This window comes from Odocoileus virginianus, chromosome 27 (assembly GCF_023699985.2).
Source record: "Odocoileus virginianus isolate 20LAN1187 ecotype Illinois chromosome 27, Ovbor_1.2, whole genome shotgun sequence".
Taxonomy (NCBI): Eukaryota; Metazoa; Chordata; class Mammalia; order Artiodactyla; family Cervidae; genus Odocoileus; species Odocoileus virginianus.
Genome location: NC_069700.1, coordinates 32,255,264 through 32,281,982, shown reverse-complemented (window position 1 = coordinate 32,281,982; position 26,719 = coordinate 32,255,264). Strand labels below are relative to the sequence as shown.

At 42.1% G+C, this 26,719-nt stretch overlaps 1 protein-coding gene across 4 annotated transcripts in view; it reads left to right on the top strand.

The window, feature by feature from the left end:
* Nucleotides 1-14,996, top strand: part of RNF8 (ring finger protein 8) — a 36,444-nt gene extending 21,448 nt beyond the window's left edge. The window contains exons 4-8 of one of the 4 annotated variants that reach the window (XM_020885768.2): nt 1,597-1,659; nt 4,455-4,544; nt 6,337-6,444; nt 8,615-8,819; nt 14,542-14,660. In XM_020885768.2, coding sequence (XP_020741427.2) covers nt 1,597-1,659; nt 4,455-4,544; nt 6,337-6,444; nt 8,615-8,819; nt 14,542-14,558 — 483 coding nt within the window. In that variant the 3' untranslated portion in view covers nt 14,559-14,660. Of the gene's footprint in view, nt 1-1,596; nt 1,660-4,454; nt 4,545-6,075; nt 6,503-8,614; nt 8,820-14,541 lie in introns of those variants that run through there. The other 3 variants (XM_020885771.2, XM_070456518.1, XM_070456519.1) reach the window with 3 other exon arrangements.
* The last annotated feature ends 11,723 nt before the right edge of the window (nt 14,997-26,719 follow it).

Below are 26,719 nucleotides of genomic sequence, written 5' to 3'. Positions count from 1 at the left end.
CCACGTCCTCAGGTAAGACTGAATGTCAAGAATTCCCCATTGTTTACTTAGAACTAAGAAGGGCCAGTCAGGATTGGAGTGAATAAGCTTTTATCTTTCCTTTACTTTACTCAGGGTAAGAAACAACCACTTGTGTTGGCTTATTTCTGAACAATTTATAGAGTTCATCTAAGCTCTGCTATCCCCTTGAACTGATGGTCTTAGCAAAGGCCATGGATTAAGTAGGTCTTTCTCAGGGTATACATTGCTTGTTTATGTATACTTTTTTGCTGCCCTTTTCCAGCCTGGACTGGTTCTTGAAATTAATAGAGGGAGGTTTATCTCTACACATTTAGTGTATGACACCTTCACCAGAGCAGAACTCTCTTTAAAGGCTAATATGTTCAATAACAAGAGTTACTGTTAATTAATATTTGTGGCTGCTCTGGGCATGCTTCAAGATGTAGCTAGCTGTCAAGTCTTTTTCCATACTAAAAGGGTAAAGAAAGGCAAAAAGGACTCGTTTAGGGAATTTCTCTAGGAATGAGAGGGTCATACATAAATTGCTCATAGTGAGGTGTATCTAGTCCTTTATTATTAGCTGCATTTTCCTCTGTCACCAAGCCCTAGGAATTTATCCTACCCATGCTGCTTGCTCAGAAGCTCATTAAACCCATGTTATTTCACACAGATTTTTTGGGGGGCGGGGCGGGGAGTGGGTGCACTGCACAGCTTGTGGGATGTTAGTTCCCTGACCAGGGATTGAACCCAGGTCTTCAGCAGTGAGAATGTAGAGTCCTAACAATTGGACGGCCAGGGAATTCCCACATAGAATTTTTTTTGAGCACCCAAGTTGCCTGGCACTATACTTGAGTCTGGGTGGTTATAAAGATGCTTAATAAATGGTTTTTGTCACTAAGGAATAGGTCTTGTTGAGGACACAAGATACACACAAAATAATCACAGTAGTTTCAAAAGTCTATAGATTTAAGTTAGAGAACAATTTCCAGTTGGTGTATTAAGCGGGTAGGTAATTCTTAAGGAGGGATGGACCCAGAGATTCTCGTGGAGGGTGCTGGATGTAGGGGAGTGATGATGTAGAAGACATCCACACCCGAGGGGGCCCTTGAAGGAAATGCAGCCAAGGCAGGTGGAGGAGGAACAGCTTATGGACCAGAGGTGGTGAAGACTCTGAGTGAGAGACAGTGGCCAGAACTGAGGAAAGAAACATGGCGGAGCTGTGAGTGCCAGCCCAGGAGATTGTATTTCAATTTAGATACTTAGTGATGCAGAAACTCTTGAGTTTCCGTCCTTTTGAGAGTCATAGCATTAGCCAGTGAAGGGGACTTGGAGTATTAATCCAGAGTTTCTCCAGAACACCCTGAGTGGTGACTTGAAGGTGGCAGCCCTGAGATGTGCAGTGTTTGAGCAGTTTAACTCTGCTTAAGTCCCTTACTGCCAACAGCTTGAAGTAAAATGGGAGATTTTCCACTCCCTCCCTGCCCCCTGTTGTTTCCGGATGCTTCTGCTAGCAGGTCAGCTCTGCTTGTTACTGTATTTTGCCCCTTTTCCCCCATTTCTACAGGGAAGCCTACCATTTTGTTTTTGGCTTTTCAGGGTTTGGAGAAAGAGGAAGGAGAAGAGGACCTGAAGCAGCAGCTGGCCCAGGCTCTGCAGGAGGTAACATATGTCTTGCTATTGTCCTGAGATTATAGTGGGCGACAGAGTTGGGGGCAGCCAGGCTTCATGTGTGCCCACTGGCTGCCTCTGCTGCTTAGCACACCCCTCTGCAGCATCTCCAGTCTGTAGACAGAGCAGGTGGCAGCAGCTCACACCATCAGGTCTGAGATTTGGAACCTCACAGACATGCCAGACCTCAGCGTGAAAGCTTACATCTTCATCTGAGCATGAGATGCTCTAGTGAAGATGAAACAGAGCCTGTAGCAATTAGGAGACTCTCTGGGAGAATGGCTGCACATTCAGAAAGGTGAGGGCAGCAGAGGGAAATTGCAAGCTGTGACTTGGCCACCAGGGCCTGCAACACCTCCATTACCTCACTATTCCTGAGCTGAAGCCATTCTGAAACCATTCAAGAATGTTCCAATTAAGCATTTTAGGTTAGGTTGAGAATTTGTAGTTTAACAGCCACTGAAACATATCAATTTACTAAACGGGCAAGACTCAACAGAAATAAAATTATCCTAAAAGATTGCCTGTTAACTTATTTAACTTTAGTACCTCACTCTGTTTATTTTTTAATGAGTCCTTTTGCATCTTAAAAACCTGCTTTGTCTTCTATCAACTATGTGTGATGATTAGTAGTTTAAGTCAGGAGGTTAGTGTTCATATCTTCTTGAGAAAAATGAGCAGTTGGGTTAGAATTTGTTTTGAATTTATCCTTTGGTTCTTTTATTGCTTACCTATCTGTCAACCTTCTCACAGTGCTAAGTCACATATTCCTGCATGCTTGGGAGTTTGCCCACTTTGATTTCCTTGGGTTCACAAACAGCCTTGGAAAGAATTAGGTGAAAAATTCAATCTTTTTGGAATTTTATTTTCTAAGCTTGTGTATTTTCTAGGTTGGGGGGGTAGGCATGTTTCCCATTTAGAGGATTATTAAATTAATATTCAAATAAAATTGACTAGAAAAGAGGAAGGTTCTGCTCTTGAAAATCCTTGAGGGATCATTAAGTACCCTGTACCCCCAACACCTTACACTCTTCTGAGATAGACTGGAAAACACTTATCATTTAGCATAAGGCTCTTGGCCCATCTCCCTTCATTAACCTAAAATAGGATACTTTCAGGTCATGGTTCTCTGACAACATACCTGGGGGACTTACTACTCTCAAATGAAACATGGTGGTTTTTTGTTCCACCTGATAGTCCTTCTGAAGCTGTTCTTTTTCATTTTCCAGACCTATAATTATAACAGCTTGCCTTTACGTAGAGATTTTAAAACTCTGCTGAGTGCTCTCATGTGTGTCTTTGTTTTTTCTAACTAACCCTGATGTAGGAGGGGCACCTGTTTTCCCATTTTATAGATAAGAAAGTTAAGGCACAGGCATCTAATTAGTAGTCAAGGTGAATACTAAAGACTTCTAATATAACTGCCTTTTTTGTTTTTGTTAGCCCACACATTTTAAAATGTATTTCTTGAGTGATAACTTTTCAGAATACTTAACCACCTTCTTTAAAAGAAGATCTGAAATGAAATTTAAAATATAATCTATACTTAAGCATTAGGGAGCTCAGAAATTATGTTTCATAGAAATGGAACTTCTTGACATTTGATGTAGGCAGTGAGTCATGGTAAATGAGCCATTAGCTCTTGGACATGCCAGTTTCCAGAATACCAAGGCAGGGTTCAGGCAGTGTTGCCTTATCAGCACATAGTAAGTGATTTATAGAGTGAATAGGTTAAAGGTCTTTTTTTTTTAATTTCAGTGAAAACAGTTACCTAGTTTTCCTGAATCCTGTATATCCCTGATTATTTCTTACAAGCTGCTCCCAGTGCTGGGTAGCCTTAGAATTAGTTACTAGTTCTTCAACATTGGTTCCTGGAGTCACTTGGGTGGCCTTTTAAAAAATGCACATCCCATATATATGTATAACTGATTCACTTTGCTGTATAGCAGAAGGTAACACAATATTGTAAATCAACTATACTCCAATAATTTTTTTTTTTTTAATGCACATCCCTGGGCCCCAAGCCAAACCCACAAAGTCAGACTCTGTAGAAGTTCTTCAGTTGCTTTGGATGACCATGAAAGTTGGGTTATTTCCAGAGGGATTAATAGACTTGATGGTTTTTCTCCCTATCTGCTCCTTTCCCTGAAAAACAAAAAAAAAAGGCATTTAACTGGGATGTCTTTTTTTTTTTTCCTGAAAAAGAAACAACTTTATTGAGGCATAATTTAGGTTCCATATTTAAATTGTACAGTTCAATGACCTTTTTAAAAAGTTTATTTTTAAATGTACAACAGGCTCCAAGACAATACTTCATTCTAGATATGGGTGGCAATAGATGTTATGGCAGGGAACCCAGATGCTTAAACAGGAGTGGAATTGAGGATCACTTCAATGACCTTCATTAAACTTACCTAGTTGTGCAACCTTCACCACAGTCAAGTTCTGTAACATTTTTATCTCCCCCAATAAGATTCCTCTTACTAATTAACAGTTAGTGATGATTCCCATTCTTACCCCTATGGTCAGTAGCTCAGTCATATCCTGTTTGTGACCACATGGACTCCTCTGTCTATGGAATTTTCTAGGCAAGAATACTGGAGTAGGTTGCCATTTCCTTCTCCGTAACTGGGATGTCTTGAAGAAACAGGAACATTATTTTGAAATTGCCCAATCCATTAATCTCTTGAACCAAAACTGCTGACAGAGGGAGGGACAGGCATGGTGGCTAAAAAGAACAATATAGTGCTGCGCATCTTGAGTATGTATCTGCTGTGTTTCTGCAGTATCGGGCTCTGATGGAAGAGCTAAATCGCAGCAAGAAGAACTTTGAAGCAATCATTCAAGCCAAGGACAAAGAATTGGAGCAGACCAAGGTACTGGAAAGAAGAAGGTTTAGAATTTGGTTAGTACATGCAATTCAGCATTTTCAACAGTGCAAGGATTGCTTTGGTGAATGAAGGGAGAGGTATGGCTATTCCCTGCCTCAAGGGAAATAATCTATAAAATTATTTAGGCCTGTAGAAGGTTCTGCCTGTAAGACAACGTGTTTCCTTCCCTCATTCAGAAGTGAAATGCTGGGAATGTGCATCCTGCAGTCTAGTCCATTGTCTGTGGTAGGTGCTCCTTCAGAGTGTCTCACTCACATAGGCTAAGGGGTTGTGTAATCAAACTAAAAAGTAGTTCATCTTGATGCATTTGTGTAATTATTTCTCACATCAAATCAGTGACACTCTTAAATTAGGGGCTGTAGACTCAAATGCCCCCTGGAGTCAGACTGATAATAGAAGTGAATAAAGTGGCCTGGGTGTGAGAACACAGTGGGGAGCTGTGAGGCGGAATTCCATCCTCACCCATACCCCAAGAGGCAGCTCTTCTCTGCAGCAGCCAGGTGTCGCCAGCCAGAAGTGAAGGCCCAGTGTTGTTAGATCTGAGTTTTCCACAGAAAATGGAAATCCAGATGTTTATGTGAAGTATCCCAATTTTCAGGTAGTAGCAACAGGTTCAGTTTTTTGATGCCATGAATGCCAAACTAAATAAATAAATCTATAGGCTGGATGTAGTCCACTGGCCACCAGTTTGCATCCTCTGATGGGAAATTAATGCCTGAGTCTGACTACATCTCTCAGCCCACCCTTCCTCAGGTTCACATCTGGAGCAGATTACAGAAAGGAGGGGACTCTTTTTCCACTTGGTTTGCTATCCTTATCCTCTATTTAAATCACGTAGTACTTTATTCCCCAGCCTCTAAGACGCCACCACATCTTTTTAAATCCAGCAATTCAAAAATTTTCAAGGAACTTGACTCTAGTTATAAATGGGTCTATTCCCTCTTCACTGTCCTGATTAGTCTCACAATCTTTGCTTTGATAAGAAGAGACAATAAAACATGAAAAATAACCTCTCAAATATACCCTCTTTTGGCTCTTCCTCTCCTGCCTAGGGGCACTTAATAAATGTTGACTTCAAGAGAGCACACCTAGGTCCTCCTTGCAGTCTAGGTCCACACCTAGGTCCACAAGCAGTCTGCCTCTGGGGAAAGCACAGGGAAATTGCACGGCAGGAGTGGGAAGTAACAAGCATCACAGAGCATGAGGCCTGAAGACACTTCAACAGGCCATCTCTCCAGCCTCCTGCCTCCAGGCACCTTGGGTGTTAACCTTATTTTGTAGGAGAGACAGCTGCAAAGAACACAGAGGACCTTATACACTAATTCAAGCTTCCTGCCTTTAGGGACTGTTCCTCATTTCTTTCTTATCCAGTGAGCTCTTGGCTGCTTAGGATGATTTTGTATCCCCTCCGAACTGCAGTGTGCTATAGAATACCTAATGCCTTGTTCTGGCCTCGAATGGTTGGTGGGGTTGGTATGCTGACTTCCGTTTTTCTCATTTGGTTATTTTTGGGAAGAAGACCGAAACTGCGATACCAATACATACTCATAAAGTCAAGAAAGGAAAAAAAAAAGGACGACAGTGCTCTATATTAGAAAGCAGTTCTGAGAAGCAGTAATCCTTGGGGCAAGAATTTTATTCTTGTGTTACTACACCAGGGTAAATTTTTAATTTAGATTCTTTCTGAATCCTACTGCAGACTATTAATCCTGCTCTGTCCTGTTTTGCATTCTTGTTAGTTCTCCCGAATGACGGGTGGGGTTATATGTCTTTGCAGGAAGAGAAGGAGAAGGTGCAAGCACAGAAGGAGGAAGTTCTCAGCCACATGAATGACGTGCTAGAGAATGAGCTCCAGTGTATTATTTGCTCAGAATACTTCGTTGAGGTAATGATGAGCAGTGGCTCACGCCTTCTCACTCTCCCACTCCTGAATGGAGCCTCAGGTACACAGACTGCTTCTGCTCTAGGGTAACATTCTGAAGAGATTTTCCCTCCAGGAACTTACTGTAGCTATTTGACTTCAAAGTGGCTGCTGGAGGTGGCCACTTCTCACTTGTCTTTGTGGTCTTCTTTACCTCCACTGACTTTTTTCTTACTTCATTTGTTCTTGAGTTCTTTTTTTGGCAGAATCAGTGTTTGGGGCTATAATAAAGCCTTTATCTTTTTGTTGTTGAGGGAAAAATACTTTGCTTTTGAAGAACCATCTGGGGCTGCCCCACCCTCCCACAGGTCAGAATGTCATGTGTTTCGTACATTTCCAAACTATATGCTGTTGGGTTTTTGTCGTGTTTTTTTTGCCTAGTGTTGAGCTCCTGCAGGTTGTTTTTTTTTTTTTTAACTCCTGGGAGCCATTTGATTCTGGCAGATTCCTGAATTAGATGGCATTAGAAATTTGAAGTATCAGAATAAAGCTACTCAATAAAGCTAGTCTTTCTTTGTTCTGAAAGGACACAGTGCTGAGAGTGGGTTTGCAGTGCAGCCTTTGAACAAGGGGGTAAATGTCATTGCGGTATAATCACTGGGGATTCAGTGGCCCAATGGAACATTTTTCAGGGACTCTGAGGCTCCTTAAGAAAATGAAACATCACGCCTAGGATTTCATGTGTTACCCTGTCTTGTTTTTGCACAGACTCTTATTTTCACAAATTCTACCATTTGTGTCCAGTTCATCTTACACAATAAGTGTTAAACTAAAGTTGTTAAATGATAGTGCTTTTCAGATTCATTTAAAAAGAAAATGCATACACACACAGCTTCCTTATTTTCTGGTGGTCTTTAAGGAGATTGGGTCTATCAGCCTTCTGAAAAATCTGTCCTGGATAGACCTGTTTGTTTTGCTTTGGATCTACTTTGACTTTAGATCATAATTTCCCCCATAGTTTCTAGTCATTTGATTCCCTGCTTTGGAGAAGCTCAGTATTGTTTCAGCATGACTTACTCACCTTAATAGAAGAAGACAAGAAAAGGGGTTGGAATGAGTGATGAGTTAGCCAACCCAGAGCATCTGCACGACATGTAAGAGACAAATAACTTGATCTTTGTTTGGTTTACAGCATGTGCTGACCTTTCCTGCTGGTCATCTCTTAAAATCAGTGTTGGGAAAGAGATTTCATTTTAAGTCAAGCAGGTTTTTAGTCCTGTTTATTGAGAATTTTGTCTTTCTTTATTTTTACTTTCTTTTTTTGTATGTCTCATTCTTTACTTGGAATGTCTCCTAGTTGGCTTTCTGGCCTTCACTTGGCCTTTGGAAAATAATACAAAGTTTGTGGTATTTCCTCCTGCTTTCCTAAAAGCAAGAAAGAAAACTTTTGCGCTCCAGGAAAAGTTATATCTTAGGAGATGTACAAAAATAAGACTAACGAAGAGTATGGTTTATGTTTTGGAAAGTGATAAAGACCTTGGCAGAAAGCTGACCATTGGGGTTACTCAGGAGCCCCTCAAATATGGACCTTTTTCTGCTTTCTTTCTTCTCATAGGCTTATTGATATTACTTAAGGCACTGTCAGTTGAACCCATTACATTTTTTCCGATTTTGTTTTTTTATTCTTTTTCCATAGCCTAAGTTCTTTTACATATACTTTTATACCTCCTACCATTTGGTATACTGAGTATTCACTGTGTGAATTAAAATTGAGATTCTAATTCACCATTAGGATGTAAATTTATTTTTCATGAGAGAATAAGTGATGTATTTATACCAAACATTCACATGCTTTCTAGTCCTACTTAAGTCCAGTGACATTTATTTGCAGGGTAGCTAACACATGTTGGCAGTGTGAACTGAGTTGGTGGAACAAAATAAGACAAATCACCCTACCTGGAGCCTGAGTTTATGAACTTAACTTTGAGAGAAAAAACAAATCATCTAATGTAAAGCTTAAAATTTCACGTTCCTAGGAATGATTCTGATACCCTTTGTAAGCCCTCTAGATGAAGTTATGGTTAAATTTCCATTTGGTCTTGAGAACTAACTCCTTCCCTAACTCTGAGATCACAGCGGCCCTGGGGAAGTAAGCGTCACAGTTCTGATGTGTGTGTTCACATTTCCATTATAGGCTGTCACCTTGAACTGTGCCCATAGTTTCTGCTCCTACTGTATCAATGAGTGGATGAAGCGGAAAGTAGAATGCCCCATTTGTCGGAAGGACATCAAGTCCAAAACCCGCTCCCTGGTTCTGGACAATTGCATTAGTAAGATGGTAGACAATCTGAACTCAGAAGTGAAAGAACGACGAATTGTCCTCATCAGGGAACGAAAAGGTGAGTGAGTGTGAAAAGAGGTGAGTCCCCTCAACAGACTTAAAGAGTGTTTTGGATCCAGAAGAGTCAGGTACGTGATTCTTGAGCTTAAGAAGGAGGTGGAAGAAATGGGGGAAAGTATAAGAAGCTAAAGATAATAAACATGTAAGAAAGAGTTGAGGCAGAATGAAATATTTGAGCAGCAAGGGATGGGCAGGCTTAGATGTTTGTGTCTTAGTTATGGGATAAGAAAAGATGGGATTAGAAAAACACACGGGTGGACAACTTGCAGGCTAGTCACTAGATGGGGCTGTCGTTCAAGACAGTTCAGTTGCTGTCTGTTGCTCTCGGTGAGTTGCAGAAACCTTGGGTTGGGTACACAATAAATTATAAATAGGATGTGTCCAAGTCAAAGATTCACAACTTGGAAAATGCCAAAAAATGTGAAGAAAACATATATAGGTTCTATCTGTAAGAGTCACAGCTTAACTACACAAATCAGGCATAACTGTTAAGCCAAAAAGAGATGAATTTAATCCTGTTCTGTTAACTTTGGGCTCCTAATAAACAAGTTTCTCAGAGACAGTTTGAATAAAGAGATTAGGGATGTGGGGGTGGGTGAGCTTCCTCAAGGAACCATCCTCCCAGAGTATCTGCTCCTCTAACCCAAGTGATCTCATCACATTTGGGGCCTGCTCTGCTGAGGATTGAGGAGCCACTCTGCTTGAGACTTAAATGTCCTGTGGCAGAAGAATGTGTCCTGGGGCAAAGCACAAGGGAACCAGTGGATCAGAAGGGTTGGTTATTAGTCAGGGATGAGAGTTCACAGGAGGAGGGTGGATCTGATTATCATGTTCGGTCCCTTAAGAAATCCTGTACAGCTCTACCCTCTGGGAAAGCTCAGAGCCAGAGTACTGAGAGGTCAGATGGTTGCAGATAAAGGGCCAGTCAGAGAAGAGGAGCCAAAAGCTCACTGTCCTTCCAGGTGCTTCCCACCACCTGCCCATCAGGAAGCCATGTTCATGTATGTATTTGGATGTACCCTTTTCTGAATTGAGAGAAGCCAAAGGCTTAAATGCCACACTGCTAAGAACAGGATTTTCTGTCTACTGCTTTCTTTCTCTTAGCCCTTCAGCAAATATCAGCCTCTTTGAATCAGGCCAGAAATCTGATGCTGATTTGTAAGCAGCTGTAGTGTGGAATTGGCCCTTGGTTGGTGAGCCATTGCAGGGGCAGCTAACCAGTCACAGGGTAGGTGTTGAGCCTGTTTTGCCCAAGGAAGACATTCTGACCTTTGGGAGGGTAGGGCAGCTCTCAGGTGGTTCTTTGAAATCAAAGTATCTTCTGCTTTTTTGACAATTAGGTGCTATTGGACTTTGTGCCCAATTTGGAATCCCCATAGGTGGTGTTTTTTTTTTTTTTCTTTTTTAACCTCCTAGGAGCCACTTGATTCTGGCAGAATCCATTGCTGTTTCTCTCCCTCTCATTAGTCCTTAACCATTTATAGGAACACTACAGTAGGCACTGGTATAAAGAGATAAGGTATTATCTTAGCTCTCACAATCTGTGGAGGAGACAGAAAAGCAAGTAGGTAGGGTGCAAGTTCCATAATAGGGTGCTGGAAAACTGCAGAGAAGAGGGCATTCAATTTGACCTGGACAGGTTGGAGGTATGGGAACAAGCTTCACAGAAGAAGTGAATTTGAACTGAGTTCTAAAGGCTCTAGGGATGCTGCTTTCAAAGCAGAGGAATCAGCATAAGCACAAAGGCGTGAGAAGCAGTGAGCTGTTCCTCGTGGGGCCCCGCTTGGTGGCCCAAACAGGACATGATGTATGCATGGTGCCAGAGGAGCACGAGGATAGCCAAGGCTTAGGAAGTGTCTGCTGGGGTGCTGTGAATCCCTTCTGTTTTCTTCTCTCTTCCCTTCCTGAGAGGAATGCTGACCTGGGAGCACAGATTGGACCAAGCCTGTGAGCTTAAGTTTGCTGGGTCTGTGTGTGGGTGGGGATACCCATGTACTTTCTTTTTTTTGCTTTTTTGAGGTTATTGTTTTTATTTTTTTCTTTGAAGTAAAATTGATCTACAGGGAGGCCTGGTGTGCTGCGATTCATAGGGTTGCAAGGAGTTGGACATGACTGAGCGACTGAACTGAACTGAACTGAGTGACTTGACAGTTTTATACATTACAGAATGATCATCATAATAAGTCTAGTTACCATCTGTCACTGTACAAAGCGATTATAGTATTACTGATTATATTCCCTGTGCTGTACATTACATCCCTGTGACTTAATTTATTTTGTAAGTGAAAGTTAATTCCCTTCCCCTGTTTCACCCATTCCGCTGTCACTCTCCCTTCTGGCAACCACGAGATTGTTCTTTGTAGATTGTATTTATAAGTCTGTTTCTGTTTCATTATGTTCATTTGTGTTTTAGATTCCAGATTTAAGTAAAGTTGTATGGAATTTGCCTTTCTCTCTGATTTATTTCACTTAACAGAGTACCTTCTAGGTTCATCTATGTTGTTGCAGATGGGAAGATCTCATTCTTTTTTATGGCTGAGTAGTAGCCCCTTGTGTGTGTGCGTATATATATTTATGTATGTATAATTTCTTTATTCATCTGTTGATGGGCACCTAAGTTCTTTCCATATTGTAGTTTTTGTCACTAATGCTGCAATGAACACTGGGGGTGCATATGTCTTTTCTGAGTTAATGTTTTCATTTCTTTGGATAAATACCCAGAAGTGGAATTGTTGGGTGTTGTGGTAGCTCTGTTTTTGATTTTCTGAGGAACCTCTGTATTGTTCTCCATAGTGGTTGTACCAGTTTACATTTCCACAACCAGTTTACATTCTCCACAACAGTGGAGGAGGGTTCCTTTCTCTCCACACACCCATATAGTCTTTCTTCACCCAGCGCACTGACTCAGTTTCTTCTCAAAGGTCCAAACATGGTAGATGCATGCAGCCATTGGAAAGAGAAGGAAGGACCCTGTGTCCTAAATTCGTCTGATTCCCCTCACACAGAGTTAATACTGCAAGGTGGATAATGTCAGACCCCTCTTTTCTCTCTGAAGGCTAAAGCAGGTACCTTTTTGGTGACACTGGGAGCCAACGAAGTAAACTGAATCGGCCTCCCTGATGCTCGCGCTGGCTGAGAGCAGCTCTGGCACCAGCCTTGGTTTCTGCAGTTATCGCAGCGAGTGCAGCTTCAACGTTTTCTCCAGAGACAAGACAGAGGTGCTGAGGCCTGACTTAGGGAAACAGGTGCCAGAGCTGTCAGCAGCTTCAGCGGGCTGCAGTGTGGAGTGTAGAGGGAATTCTCAGTTCAGATACCAACCTTCTTTGCCAATTGAAAGCCGGTTTAATCCCCAGTGCATGGGAATTTTTAAAGGACCAAATGTAGGATCTGGGAACTAGAATTGGCAGGCCTGTAATTGTCACAGTTCTGACACTGGCAGGGCCATTTTCCTCTTGGGTAGGGGAGCGCTTATCACGAATTCGGAGAGGAGAGTCTGCCTGTCTGGTTTCACCAAGAGCAGTGCTACTCCAGGCCTGCCTGACTGGTTGGTGTCTTCAAGGCCCATATCCCCACGGGAGGAGTAATGCCTCATGATTGGTTAGCCATAGATCCTCAGTAAAGTCTGTGAGGCCAGATTATCCGGAAGAGGGGAGGAGGAGGAGAGTGTTAGGGTGCCAGATCCTGTGTTGGAGAAAGGGTGCCCTGGAGCTGGGGCAGATAATGAATGTTAATATGTGTCGCATGAGCAGTTGCAGCCCTCTGGGATATTGACATGAGGTTTTCTGAAGGAAAGACATTTTGTGACATGAGCTGGGGAGGTGCTGGAGCTGAGTCTTCTGTCAGTTGCTCCCCCTTCCCCATTTGTTCTATTCTCATTAAGTGTTGGTTGGTTGACATGAGTGTTAACATTCTCACTTTAAGCTTTCCCTCGGAGTTTCTTTGAGTTGTGCTCAAAAAAGACAAAAGCAGATTATCTAGAATAAAATCTTGCCGGTCCTTTAGAACAGTGATTTTCAGTCCAGAGACTTTTTCAAATTGCAGCTCCCAGCTCCCTTGGTACTATAATATGAAAGCAAGGCTGCTAGTGGGAGTTGTCTGTGGCCTTTCAGGGGAGTGGAGGTGGGGAGGAAGGTTTATGAACCGCAGCTTTCCTGAATCTATGAGAGAGATGTCCGTCCAGAGTTTGGTGGTCTCTAGGAAGATTGGCTCAGGTGAGATCACATAGCCTGTGGCTCTTGCCGGCTTCCTATAGGCTAGGAGGAGGGTGATCCAGACACAGGACAGGAGAAACTCTGTCTCTGAAGAGAGCACCTGGCAGGCTTTCCTGGTTATTCCCCATCATCACCTGTTGAAAGACAGAGCCTCTTAAAAGACTGTGTAGGGAATAGCAGCAGTAACAATGTCTGCCAAGTTGACCTCATCCAGAGAGAATACTTGTTAGCAAGATGTTTTATTTTATGTTTTTTTGGCTCTACCGTGTGGGTTGCAGATGAAATCTTATTTCCCTGACCAGGGATTGAACCTGGTGCCTGCGGCAGTGGAATTTTGGAGTCCTAACCACTGGACCTCTAGGGGGTTCCCAACAAGTACCCAGTCCTGCACCAAGAACCGAGAGGGTCACGTGCATGAAGTCAGCATGCCCACCTGGTATAAGGACAGTGTTTGCCTAAGATAAAGTGGCTCTCAGCAAGATTGGCATGAGGTGGGGGCAGGTGTCCACGTACATGCACTCACATAGTTTATAATGCTGGACTCTTAAAAATTTATCCTTTGCAAAATTATCACGGGATCAAAAATTAGCAGATTTGTTAATAGAAGCTTTTAAAAAAAATAATTCTCCATCACCACCCTCTCATTTTTGCCCCCCCCTTTTTCCTTCCCTTCTCTTTTATCACTTACTGTCATTCCTTGCCTTGTCCCTTGATGGATGTCTCCTCAATAACCCTTATTATTCCCTTATATATAAATGTAATAACCCTTTCAATCTGCATACCAAAACATTCCACACTTTAATCTCAAAGTGTTGAGATTGCTTTTGGTGTAAGCCCAAATCCCTGTTTCTCTGGGATCGAGGAAGCAGAAGCTAATGGAATACACTAGAGGCCAGTGAATAGCCCCTCCCACGCCCTTCTTCTCTGGTGCACCTCTCTGTGCCTGTTACTGTATATGTATTTCCTTCCTTCCTCTGAAAGTATTAACTGAAGACCAGCTTTGTGCCTGGCACTCTTCTAGGTATGAGGAACAGAAGAAGTGAAATCTGATTAGTTAGATGTGACTTGTGCTTTCTCGCTAATAAAGCAAGAAAGAGGCCAGCAGTGACGGGGAGAGTGCTGGCAGTTTTTGATGGAGCAGCCCGGGCAGTCACTGAGGAGAAGGCGGTATCTGAGTCACGTTCTGAAGGCGGTGGCCATGCTGCCGTCTGGGGAGAGGGTTTTGGAGGAACAGCATGGAGGTGGCGTAGCAGTAGAATGAGCGACGGGGAGAACAGGAAGTGAGGTCAGAAGGTTGGGCAGAGGGCAGGCTGAGTAGGGATTTATAGGCCTTTGGAGGGACTTCAGCTTTTACTCTGGAAGAAGAGAGGGGTGGGCTGTAAGCAGAGGGATGTGATCTCACATCTGTGTCTTGATTCACTGTGGCTGCTGTGTGGGAAAAGGGCTAGGGAGGCCAGGGAGGGACATGCAGGCTCCTCTATTTCTCTCTCTTTTTTTTTCTCTCCAAAGGAAAGAGATTGTTCTGAAGATGGTGCTCCAGGGGTGTTTGACAGACTGCCAGGCACTGGGAACTTCGGATGGTCTGGAGGATTCTCTTGGACAGATCTTATAGCAGCTCTGAGAGCATGGGATGGAGCCACTTGGGACAGACTGAGTTAGGAAACCCTCCATCACGAGCCTATGCCTGGGCCGTCCCTGCTGCCACCATTGTCTGCAGCCCCGACTGCTTCAGGGTACTTGAGAGACTCTGTTTCACTACATGTTGTATGGGTTATATATTTCTGTTGTAATTTTTAAGTTTGTTGTTGTTATTGTTTTGGTACCTCTGTTACATTTGTTTGGGACAAATTGGGTATTACCCCTATTGCTGCCCCTGAAGGCAAAGGCAGCCTATTTGAGAGGATGGCATACCTCTTCTTTGTGAAAACAAGATGTCATTTCCTGAAAATAAAATGTAAAACCGATCAGTTGCTCAGCTGGGCTTTGGTATATTTATCTTCCTTTCCTTCCAGCTCCAGACAGTCTCACAAGTAAACACTGGCAGCTCATAAATCGCAACCAAGAAAGTCACTGTATCAGATGATATACTCAAGTGAATGTCTGCCTCAGAAGCCAAGCCCAAGATCATGACCGCAGCAGATGGCTCTGTTAAGCCCCTGACTGGCGTGTCTCCTTTTCATTTCAGAGATGAGTCACTGCTTCCTGGTTTGGGGAATGGAGTGAATTCCCTTCTTTCAGCTGGAGTTCCAAAGTATCTGTTTTACCTAATGTCAGAAAACACAGGCAGTGATTGTCTGAGAACCTGATATGCTTTTTTTTTTTTTTAATTAAGAGCCATTTCTCTTTTGCTGCTTTTCTATTTTAAACAAAACTAGTTTGATGTTTGGGAAACAGAAGCGTAGGAAAACCTGTGGTATCCTTGGTTACCAGTGATGAGAAGGAAGGAGAACACAGGCAGCTGCAGAGTAGTTATTTAGAACAAGGAGCTCCAGCAGGAAGCTGGTTGTGCATTATGTCATTCAGTGATTTGTTTCCAGATGGAAAAGTATTTTCCTCTCCCTTTTTCCTGCCTGCCTATAGAACCATTCTTTGTAGTTCTTTATTTATATTACAGGCATTTCATAGCGATGGTAAGTTTTTCCATTATTGAATCTTCTGTATATTGGGATTCTGGTGTCCCTAGTCTTCACTTCCATCTTTCTCAGCAGGATTACTGATTGAAATACTGGTGCTGTCAAGGAAGAATAAGTTAAACATAGAAAATAATACTTTAAAAATAGCCATTATAAACTAACACCATATTGTAAAGCAATTATCCTCCAAATGAATAAAAATAAATAATTTTTTTTTTAAATCTTGAAAAAAATAGCCATTATAACCGAATCAAAAAACTCTGGAGAAATAGAAGGACAATTACTACCATCTTGATGTAATAGTCTCCTGTTTATCCCCTGTCCATGTGTTTTGTTTATACATTGCATGGGATACAAATATTTCTAGAATTGTATAGATAAATACTTTTTTTAGAAAGGAAAGGTGCTTTTATCAGAAAAGCTGACAATCTGGGGAGATGGCAGACTCATGTCCAGAGACCAACTCAAAAATTCTGGTTAGCTGTGACAGCTTATTTGTTTTTGTTTTATTATTATTATTTTTTTTTAATTGAAGTACAATTGATAACAGTGTTGTTACTTTCTGTGGTGAAGCAAAGTGAAGTGAAGTCACTCAGCTGTGTCCAACTCTTTGCAACCCCGTGGACAGTAGCCTGCCAGGTTCCTCTGTCCATGGGATTTTCCAGGCAAGAATACTGGAGTGGGTTGCCATTTCCTTCAGTTGTATATACTTTTTGTTTTTAATATACTTTTCCATTATATTTTATCATTGAATATAGTTCTCTGTGCTGTACAGTAGGACCTTGTTATTTATCCATTCTGTATATTATAGCTTACATCTACTAACCCCAGCCTCTCGCTCAGCCCCTCCCCTAATCCCTTTTCCCTTGGCAACCATAAATGTGTTCTCTGTGTCCATGAGTCTGTTTCGTAGGTTTGTTCATAGGTTTGTTCATGTCATATTTTAGATTCCACCTATAAGTGACAGCATATGGTATTTGTCTTTCTTTTTCTGACCTACTTCAGTTAATATGATGCTCTGTTTGCATTCATGTTGCTGCAAATGGCATTATTTCATTCTTTTTTTTTTACGACTGAGGAGTATTCCATTGTATATATGTATCACATCTTTATCAATTCATCTGTCAGTGGATATGTAGTTTCCATATCTTGGCTATTGTGAGTAGAGCTGCTATGAATATAGGGGGTGCATGTATTTTTTTGAATTAGAGTTTTGTCTGGATATATGCCCAGGAGAGGGATTGCTGGTAATTCTATTTTTAGTTTTCTGAGGAACCTCAACACATTTTTCTACAGTGGCTGTACCAACTTACATTCTCACCAACAGTGTAGGAGGGTTCCTTTTTCTCCACATCATCTCTTACATGTTATTTGTAGAGTTTTTAATGATAACCATTCTGACCGGTGCGAGGTGGTACCTCATTGTAATTTTGATTTGCATTTCTCCAATAATTAGCAATGTTGAGCATCTTGTCTTGTACCTATTGGCCATTTGTATTTTTTCTTTGGAGAAACATCTAGGTCTTCTGTCCACTTTTTGATTGAATTCTTGAGTTGTATAAGCTGTTTGTATATTTTGAAAGTTAACCCCTTACTGGTTGCATCATTTTTATTTTTGTTGCCTTGGGAGACTGACCTAAGAAAACATTGGTACGATTTATGTCGGAGAATGTTTTGCCTATGATCTCTTCTGGGTGTTTAATGGTGTTATGTCTTATGTTTAAGTCTTTAAGCCATTTTGAGTTTATTTTTGTGTATAGTAAGAGGGTGTGTTCTAACTTCATCAGTTCACATGTGGGTCTCCAACTTTCGTGACACCACTTGCTGAAGAGACTTTTTCCCCTTGTATATTCTTGCCACTTTTGTCGAAGATTAATTGACCATAGGTGTGTGTGTTTATTTCTGGGCTCTCGGTTCTGTTCCATTGAACCTCACATGTCTGTTTTTTTGTGCAGATACCACACTGTTTTAATTTACTGTAGTATTGTCTGAAGTTGAAAAGGTTATGCCTCCTGCTTGCTTCTTTTTCTTCAAGATCGCTTTGGCAATTCTGGGTCTTTTACAGCTTCATATAAATTTTAGGATTATTTGTTTTAGTTCTGTGAAAAATGTCATGGGTAATTTGATAAAGATTGCATTAAATTTGTAGATTGATTTGGGTAGTATGGCCATTTTAACAATGTTAATTCTTCCAATCCAGGAGTATGGGATATCTTTCCATTTCTTTGAGTCATCTTCAGTTTCCTTTATTAATGTTTTATAGTTCTCAGTGTAGAGTCTTTCACCTCCTTGGTCAGGTTTATTCCTAAGTATTTTATTTTTTTGGAGTGTGATATTTGAAAGGTATTGTGTTTTTTTCTTACATCACCTTTGTGATGTTTTGTTGGTAGTGTAAAGAAATGCAGCTGATTTCTGTGTGTGAATCTTGTATCCTGCTACCTTGCTGAATTCATTTATAAGTCCTACTATTTTTCTATGTCATCATTAGGGTTTTTTATGTATAGAATCATGCCGGGCTTCCCTGGTGGTCCAGTGGTTAAGAATTCACATCACAATGCCAAGGACACCAGTTCAGTTCCTGGTCCGTGAAGATCCCTGGGTGCCTTGGAGCACCTCAGCCAGTGCGCCACGACGACTGAGCCTACGCTCTTGAGCCCATGCTCTGCAACAGGAGAAGCCACCACAGCTGAAGAGTAACCTCTCTTCGCCACAACTGGAGAAAGCCCACACATGGCAGCGGCGACCCAGCGCAGCCAAAAACAGATCAACAAATCCATGTAAAAAAAATCATGTTGTCTGCATATAATCATCTGGTAATAGGATCACATGTTCTGAAATCACCTGGTAATATGGTTACATATTTTGAAATCAGAAGGTACAAAAGGACCTAGGGTGAAAAGCCCATCACCTTTGTCCCCCAGTGACACGTCCCTGCACAGAGGTGATGAATGGTGCTGGTTCCTTGTATATTCTTCCAGAGATGTTCTTTGTCTATACAAGCAAAAACATACATATAGGCCTTCTTTCCCTTCTTTTCCACAAATGGTAACAAACTGTACACTGCTTTGTACCTTGCTGTTTTCAATTACATGTTGATGATTGGTCCATGTCAGAACATATGGAATCTTCTCTTTCTGTGTTACAGCTGCCTATTGTTCTGTTATGTATTTGTACCATAAATTTGTTTTTCCAGTTTTTCTCTTTTTAAATCTTGAGTTTCTTTAAACCCTTTACTCTTTCTTCATACAACTCTCAAAGTGTATTAAATATATCTCAGAATATATACTTTCAACTAAAACAGGAAAAATAATGGCAACAAAAATGATATAGACCCCATAAAGTGGTATATGAAGAATGAAAAAAAGGAAATCTGGAAATTCACCTAGTGGGAGTTCTCTATTATCAAGGAGTTGTGGTCTTTTTTAAAAAAAAAAAATTATGGATATAGCTTTTTCTAAATGTTAGTAATGGTCTAGTAAATCTGGTTCCATAGTAATCTGACTACTTCCATCTGCAGTTCCAATAATCTACATTGAAATAAGAGCAGAATCTATTAGGCTCCCAATTCCACCAAACCCTACAGTACAAAACTTCAGTAAAACCAAGGCAGAGTATCCAAGGTAAAATCAGTCTGCTCCCAACCAATCAAGAAAAAGATATCACTTGGTATGAATAGCCGTTTACATTTTGACAAGATCGGGCTTGAGAAAATCAATTTCATTTCTAGTAAGATTTGTGTCATTGCCACTGAAATCCCTATAATTTGTGTTGCATGATATATAATTGTGTTGGGTGACTACAAGTGAGCTGTATAGTTAAAACTATAGTTAACTGGTTCTTGCATAGTCAGGTAGTTGCCATGCTGGAGAATTCCATGGACAGAGGTACAGTCCAGGGGTTCACAAAGAGTCAGACACGACTGAGTGATTAACACTTCCACTTTTTTTTTTTACCATGTTGGGGACAAGTAGCTTCCCTCTTTTTGCTTTGTTTTAAACAGTGCTGCAGGGAACACCCTTATACATCACTGAAGGAAAGATCCTCAAAGGAGACACATCTCGACTCAAGAGCCTAAAGGCTGTCTGCAGAGACTGATCTCACAGAATGATCCTTCTCTTCTCTTCCTTGGCTGTTGGACACAGTGACTTGCAACCTCTTCTTCCAAAACACATGTTTCAAGGATGCACACAAGTTCAGAAAGTGAGTTCTTAAATAAAAAAAGACTTAAATAACTTGGGTTTGAATCCCAGTCCTGCTCTTTGCAACTGTGTGACCTTGGGCAAGTTACTCATCCTCTCTGAGCCTCAGTTTCTTCATATCTAAAAATACCCTTATCTGTTATTGTGAGGTCTAAATATTCCAATTATTACACTGCTCAGAAACAAGTGTTCCATTATTTTTAAGGACACAAACCAAAAATTAACCCAGACTTTTGCATTGTTTCTCTCCGCCACAATATGTTCTTTTCCTGAAGGGATATCTGATATGAAACACCATCTCCACTTTGCTTGCCTGGGAAGATACGTGGTAACTTTTCTGCCTTGCAGCACCAAACCACAGTATAGCTGAACCCCACCACTGTGCATTCTGGCTCTAATTAAAGGCATGTTCTCTGCAACAGGGCTCTGAGAAACTGGGTAAAGAGGGTTTGTTTCAGATTCTGGCTTTATTAAGCAGATGAATGCAGCCAGCGAGCTCTGTGAAGCGCTTTGCAGTGAGTGGCAGGTGTCCTGTATCCATCTGATTATGTTAACCTAGAAAGGGCTCGCTCTACCTCTAGGCAGTCTTCATGCCAACAATCAAACTCTGCCAGGGTGGGGGACTTTGCCCTTTGTGGGTTGGATAGCTGGATACCTGTCATCTGATTTTCTGATTGGAAACTGCTGTTTTTATAGAAGGACCTAAATCCCCTCGTTATCGCCAGCCCTTCTCTCTCACTACTTTCTGCTCTGTGAACAACCATCCAGGCGGTCACCACAGCTCCAAGAGTGCCTGGGACGGGCACCTCTCTCCAACTGCCTGTTTAGCTTTTTATAGCCCCACTGTGTAGAATCTCCTCACTTCCTATCTGAAGATAAGTCAGGGGTGCCCTAGGTTTGTCTGTCTCAACAACTCATTCCCCTAGGCTTCTAGAAAAAAAAGTCTACAATTAATCTATTTGACATAGAAATTAAAGGAAGGAATGTCTAACTTGCACTGTGGTCCTAACCTAAGAAGAATCTAAGATGGTTAAAATCCTGGTATCACTGTCTCTTACCCAGAAAAGCAGTCTTGTTAACAGGTGCAGGGCCTGATCTGAACAGAATACTGCCTCTGGTAACCGGAGGCCAAGCGCTTGTTCTTCTGAACACCAGAAAACTTCCCGGCTGGGCAACTCTTTTAACTGTTTCCATCAATGGGAGTTGAAGCAGTAGGAGCTCCCAAGGGGAAGATGGGACCTTGTGTTGATGAAAAGTAATGAACTGTCTTGTTTATCTGATTCTTCCATCTTAGATGAGCCTATGAGTCCTGCACAATAAATACCCAGATGTTGAAATTTCCTTTGTCTGCAGCATCCCCAAACAGTGTGCCCACCAGGGGTTACCCGAGCTCATCAATTTGATCTCCAAGCAGTATTTTCAGATTGTTGCTTTACCAAAGTCTAATCTGGATCCCTACGTCAAGTCCAATTTCCAGACCCACTCTCCCTGCTGTCCATCTTCCCCAGGACCTGTGAATACTCGAATCTCGAGTGACTTCTCAGTCATTAGTCGCTTATTGAATTCTGGATGTCTCCAATTCAATTCAGCAATAGTTGTTGGATGCCCATTTTTTACTAGGTCTTGCTCTAGGTGTTTATGCCCCAAACGAGAGAAAAAAAGCTTAGAATGTAAGCTACATTCCAGTAAAGGGTCAAAAGATCAGAGGCTTCCCACAAAGTTTTTATCAGATCCTCTGGAAGTGGTTTAGCAGTGCTGCCTACCTAAAAGCCAGCATAGTGGGTGTGCCTTCATCCACACATTTCCAGAGATGGGATTTTGGATAAGGGGGTCCTGTGGGAGTGAAGCGGGGTTGAAGTGTTGGAGCTTTGGATTTAAGCCTAGTTAGGGTGGAAAATGAAGACAGGAGGGAGGTGAAAATTAGATTATAGATGAGTCCAGGGCCTGCAGGAGGTACCACAGGATCAAAGAATGGTATCTGAAAGAGCTGGGAGTTGGAGAACTGATGTGTGGATTTAGTATTTAAAGACTGGAATAGTTCTACAACCAAACAATGATGTTCTTATCTCAAAATGATGGGGCTTTGCTTCATGAGCACTCTCCTTCATGAAAGTAACCTCATTTGTTTCAATTATATACGTGTGTTAGTCGCTCAGTCGTGTCTGACTCTTTGTGACTCCATGGGCTGTAGCCCACTAGGCTCCTCTGTCCATGGAATTTCCCAGGCAAGAATACGGGAGTGGGTTGCCATCCCTTCTCCAGGGAATCTTCCTGACCCGGGGATTGTACCTGGATCTCCCACATTGCAGGCAGGTTCTTTACTATCTGAGCCACCAGGGAAGTCCCTTTAATCATATAGACCATATGTATTTTATTAATATAATTTATTGTTTTATTTATAAATTAATAAAATTATAATTTATATATATTTCTATGTTATATGTTGATACATTGTTCTTATGGATATATTCTTATAGATATATTCATTTGAAAATAGCATATTTGTAAATATAAGAGCTTCATTTTTGAGGATATATTTTTACTTTACTTCTTTATCACCAGAGACCTGGATTCAATCCCTGGGTCAGGAAGATCTCCTGGAGAAGGAAATGGCAACCCACTCCAGTATTTTTGCCTGGAAAATCCCATGGACAGAGGAGCCTGGTAGGCTCCAGTCCACGGGGTCGCAAAGAGTCGGACATGACTGAATGACTTCACTCACTCACTCACTCACTCACTCTTTATCACCCACTTTCTTTTCCACCTTAATCTCCAGCTGCAACAGTCGAAACATATTAAGCATTATTTTAAGGTGCTGTTACAAGAATCTTTGGTTCCTGTCCTTTTCTTGCATCTATCTCACCTACATTTGTCTTTTTTGACTATTCATCACCCAGACTACTTTCATATTAATAACTAATTCCCTTCCTTATGAAGCAAAGCCCACTTCTCCACAAAGAAGCTGAAAATACCAGTACTTGCTTTCCCAGGATTCCTTGTGGCTAGAGCTACATACATACATAAAAAGAATGCCTTAATTTGGCACACTCAACCTGTGAACTGGGAATGGGATTCAAAGATTCTGGGACCAGCAGAATCATGTTCTGTGAGAGAAGTGGCTGATGAGTCATTTCTGGAAGCAGTCGTGACAGTGCCGCTTGCAGGATGATCCCTGGTCAAGGGTATCTGCCATATAAGCTCTGGTGTGTCTGCCCAGGTGCTGGGGGCAGTAGTGACTAGAGAACCACCAAACTGGTTCTGTAGTACAATATTGGGTGTTATTACTAGCCGTGTAGCTGCTAAACCTCTTTATAATATATCCTTTTAATCCTTTCAATATATTCTTTTTCTAATTACTGTACCCAGAAGTCATTTCTGTTGCATACACCTGAGTCAGAAGACTGACACAGCCTGGTCAAGCCTTGCCTTAGTCCTGTGAGCTGGCCTGTATCCTTTCAAAACATTTTCTTTTGGTTTGAGTTTTGGCTGCATCAGGTTCTATTACTTGTGTAGGTGGCAGATGTGATGGGGAAGAGTCTGAGCTTCGAGTCTACCTTTTACTTGCTCTGTGACCGTTAGCCAGTTACCCAACTTCTGTGGGTCTCAGTTGGTGTTCAGTAGCTCAGTTGTGTCTGACTCTTTGTGACCCCATGGACTGCAGCATGTCAGGCCTCCCTGTCCATCACCAACTCCCGGAGCCTCCTGAGACTGATGCCCATTGAGTTGGTTATGCTATCTAACCATCTCATCCTCTGCTGCCCCCTTCTCCTCTTGCCTTCAATCTTTCCCAGCCTCAGGGTCTTTTCCAATGAGTCGGCTCTTCGCATCAGATGGCCAAAGTACTGGAGCTTCAGCTTCAGCATCTGTCCTTCCAGTGAATATTCAGGGTTGATTTCCTTTAGGATTGACTGGCTTGATCTCCTTGTTGGCCAATGGACTCTCAAGAGTCTTCTCCAACACCACAGTTCAAAAGCATCCATTCTTTGGTGCTCAGCCTTCTTTATGGTCCAACTCTCACATCCATACATGACTACTGGAAAAACCATAGCTTTGACTAGACAGACCTTTGTTGGCAAAGTGATGTCTCTGCTTTTTAATACACTGTCTAAGGTTGCCATAGCTTTTCTTCCAAGGAGCAAGTATCTTTTAATTTCATGGCTGCAAGTACCATCTGCAGTGATTTTGGAGCCCAAAAAATACAGTCTCACTGTTTCCATTGTTTCCCTATCTATTTGCCTTGAAGTGATGGGACCGGATGCCATGATCTTAGTTTTTTGAATGTTGAGTTTTAATCTATGTTCTTCACTCTCCTGTTTCACCTTCAAGAGGTTCTTTAGTTCTTTGCTTTCTGCCATGAGGGTAGTGTCATCTGCGTATCTGAGGTCACTGATATTTCTCCCAGAAATCTTGATTCCAGCTTGTGCTTCATCCAGTCCAACATTTCCCATGATGTACTCTGCATATAAGTTAAATAAGCAGGGTGACAATATACAGCCTTGATGAACTCCTTTCCCAATTTGGAACCAGTTCGTTGTTCCCTGTCCAATTCTAACTGTTGCTTCTTGACCTGCATACAGGTTTCTCAGGAGGCAGGTAAGGTGGTCTGGTATTCCCATTTCTTTAAGAATTTTCCACAGTTTATTGTGATCCACACAGCCAAAGGCTTTGGCATAGTCAATGAAGCAGAAGTCTCAGTTACTAGCTCTGAAAGATAAGAGGGCACTTATTTCTGACCTGCTATGGTTATAGGGTTTGGGTGACGCCTCCCTCAAAGGTCTGTGCTCAGTATGAGGGACAGCTTGAACTGCTCATTGTTGATACCGCCCCTCCCCCCTGCCTGTGGAAGGTTCTCTCTCTCTGTCTTTTCTTTCTAATTTTATCTTGGCTGTGCTGGGTCTCCGCTGTGGGGCACACGCTTTCTCTAGTTGCTGCACGCAGTCTCTAGTGTGACCAGGCTCAGGAGCTGTGGGTCACAGGCCTGGTTGCCCCCTGGCATGTGGGATCTTAATTTCCTGACCAGGAACTGACCCGCATGTCCCCAGCATAGAAAGTGTATTCTTAACCTCTGGACCACCAGGGAGGTCCCTAGAAGCTTCTATTTTAAGTTCATAACACTCTAAAGCAAATAGATTTATCACCTCTTCTCTTCCATTTGTCGTCTTTTCTTCAAAAACACTGGGCAAGACTGGGACAGTGGACATTCTGGAAGTTAAAGGAGAGGAGAGACTAAAGGGAATGGAAGGAACTTCCTAAAAGCTCAGGGAGGATGTGCCCTTATGTTATCCTCTTGCAGATGCCTTCTTCCAAGGAGCCTCCTCAGCCAACACAGCTCGTGTCGTAAACACCAGATCCTGGGACAGAGTGCACCGGTGCTCAGCCCTTCCTCTTCTCTCCTCAAAGTCCTTCTGTAAGCTTTCTAAATAAGTGCCTAGTCTTTGCTCTTTTCTGTTCAAATCCATGCCCCATACCTTATCCCAAGGTGGCTTTCTAAAGCATACATGAGGTTATGTCTTGGCCCCTTGTGTCTCCTTGCTGCTGCTGCTAAGTTGCTTCAGTCGTGTCTGACTCTGTGCGACCCCACAGACAGCAACCCACCAGGTTCCCCCGTCCCTGGAATTCTCCAGGCAAGAACACTGGAGTGGGTTGCCATTTCCTTCTCCAGTGCATAAAAGTGAAAAGTGAAAGTGAAGTCGCTCAGTCGTGTCTGACTCTTAGTGACCCCATGGACTGCAGCCTACCAGGCTCCTCTATCCATGGGATTTTCCAGGCAAGTGTACTGGAGTGGGGTGCCATTGCCTTCTCCGGTGTCTCCTTGAGTCATGGGCAAATGAATTACATTTTCCAAGCCTCAGTTTTCTCATCTATAAAATGAGGATGGTAATACCTATGTCATGGGGGTTGTTGTGAATACTGAATAAAATGGTAAGTAAGTAGCCTGGAGCGTAGTGCCTGGAACATAGTGCCTGGAACATAGCAGGAGTTCCTGCGTGAGCTATTGCTGTTACTACCGTTATTGCCCGGGGTACACAGCCGTCTGGCCCAGTGGTTGTGAGCGCTTGCCAGGGAGTCAGACACAGCTGGCTCTGTCTTTACTATTCATATGAGCTTGGGCAAGTCAGGCTACCTTTCCTTTCCATGAAATGAGGATAATAAAAATCCTTCCACTCAGGGTTTCTGTGAGGGTGAAATGAGATAATATATGCATTTCAGAATTAGGTTAGGCTAATAGAGGGCCCTAAACAAGCCATTACCCCTGCCCGCATAAAAGCTGAAGGGAGGCTCAATTGTTATTAAGGACTCAAGTTCTTCCTATTTCTGTCCTTCACCATCCTTGGGGGTTGCCTAGTAGCCCATGACAGCAAAAGTTTTAAGACTTCCTGGAATTTCCACCCAACAACTAATTACACATCATTGGCCAGCATGTAGTATGACGTCACATCTAGCTGCAAGGGAAACTAGAATTAAAGTTTTTCAGCTGGACAAATTGCCACTCAGAATGAAATAGGGTTCATCAAGTCATTCTGCCAACAACTATATGAATGAGCTTGGAGGTAGATCTTCCAGCCCAGTCAAGCCTTCAGATGGCCAATAGCTTGAATTCAACCTCAGGAGAAACCAGTATTACTGAGCTATGCTGCTCCTAGACTCCTCACCCTCAGAAATGGTATGAAATTGTGTTGTTTTAAGCTACTAAACATTGGGGCAATTTGTTATGCAGCAATCAATAACTAATACAGTAGGCAACAAGCCTCAGAATATTAGATTATCTTTGTCACCAATAAACCATAGCTGTTTTAATATATTTAAGTTGCTGTAGAGATTTTAAAATATTATTTCTATTCATCCTTCCTTCAG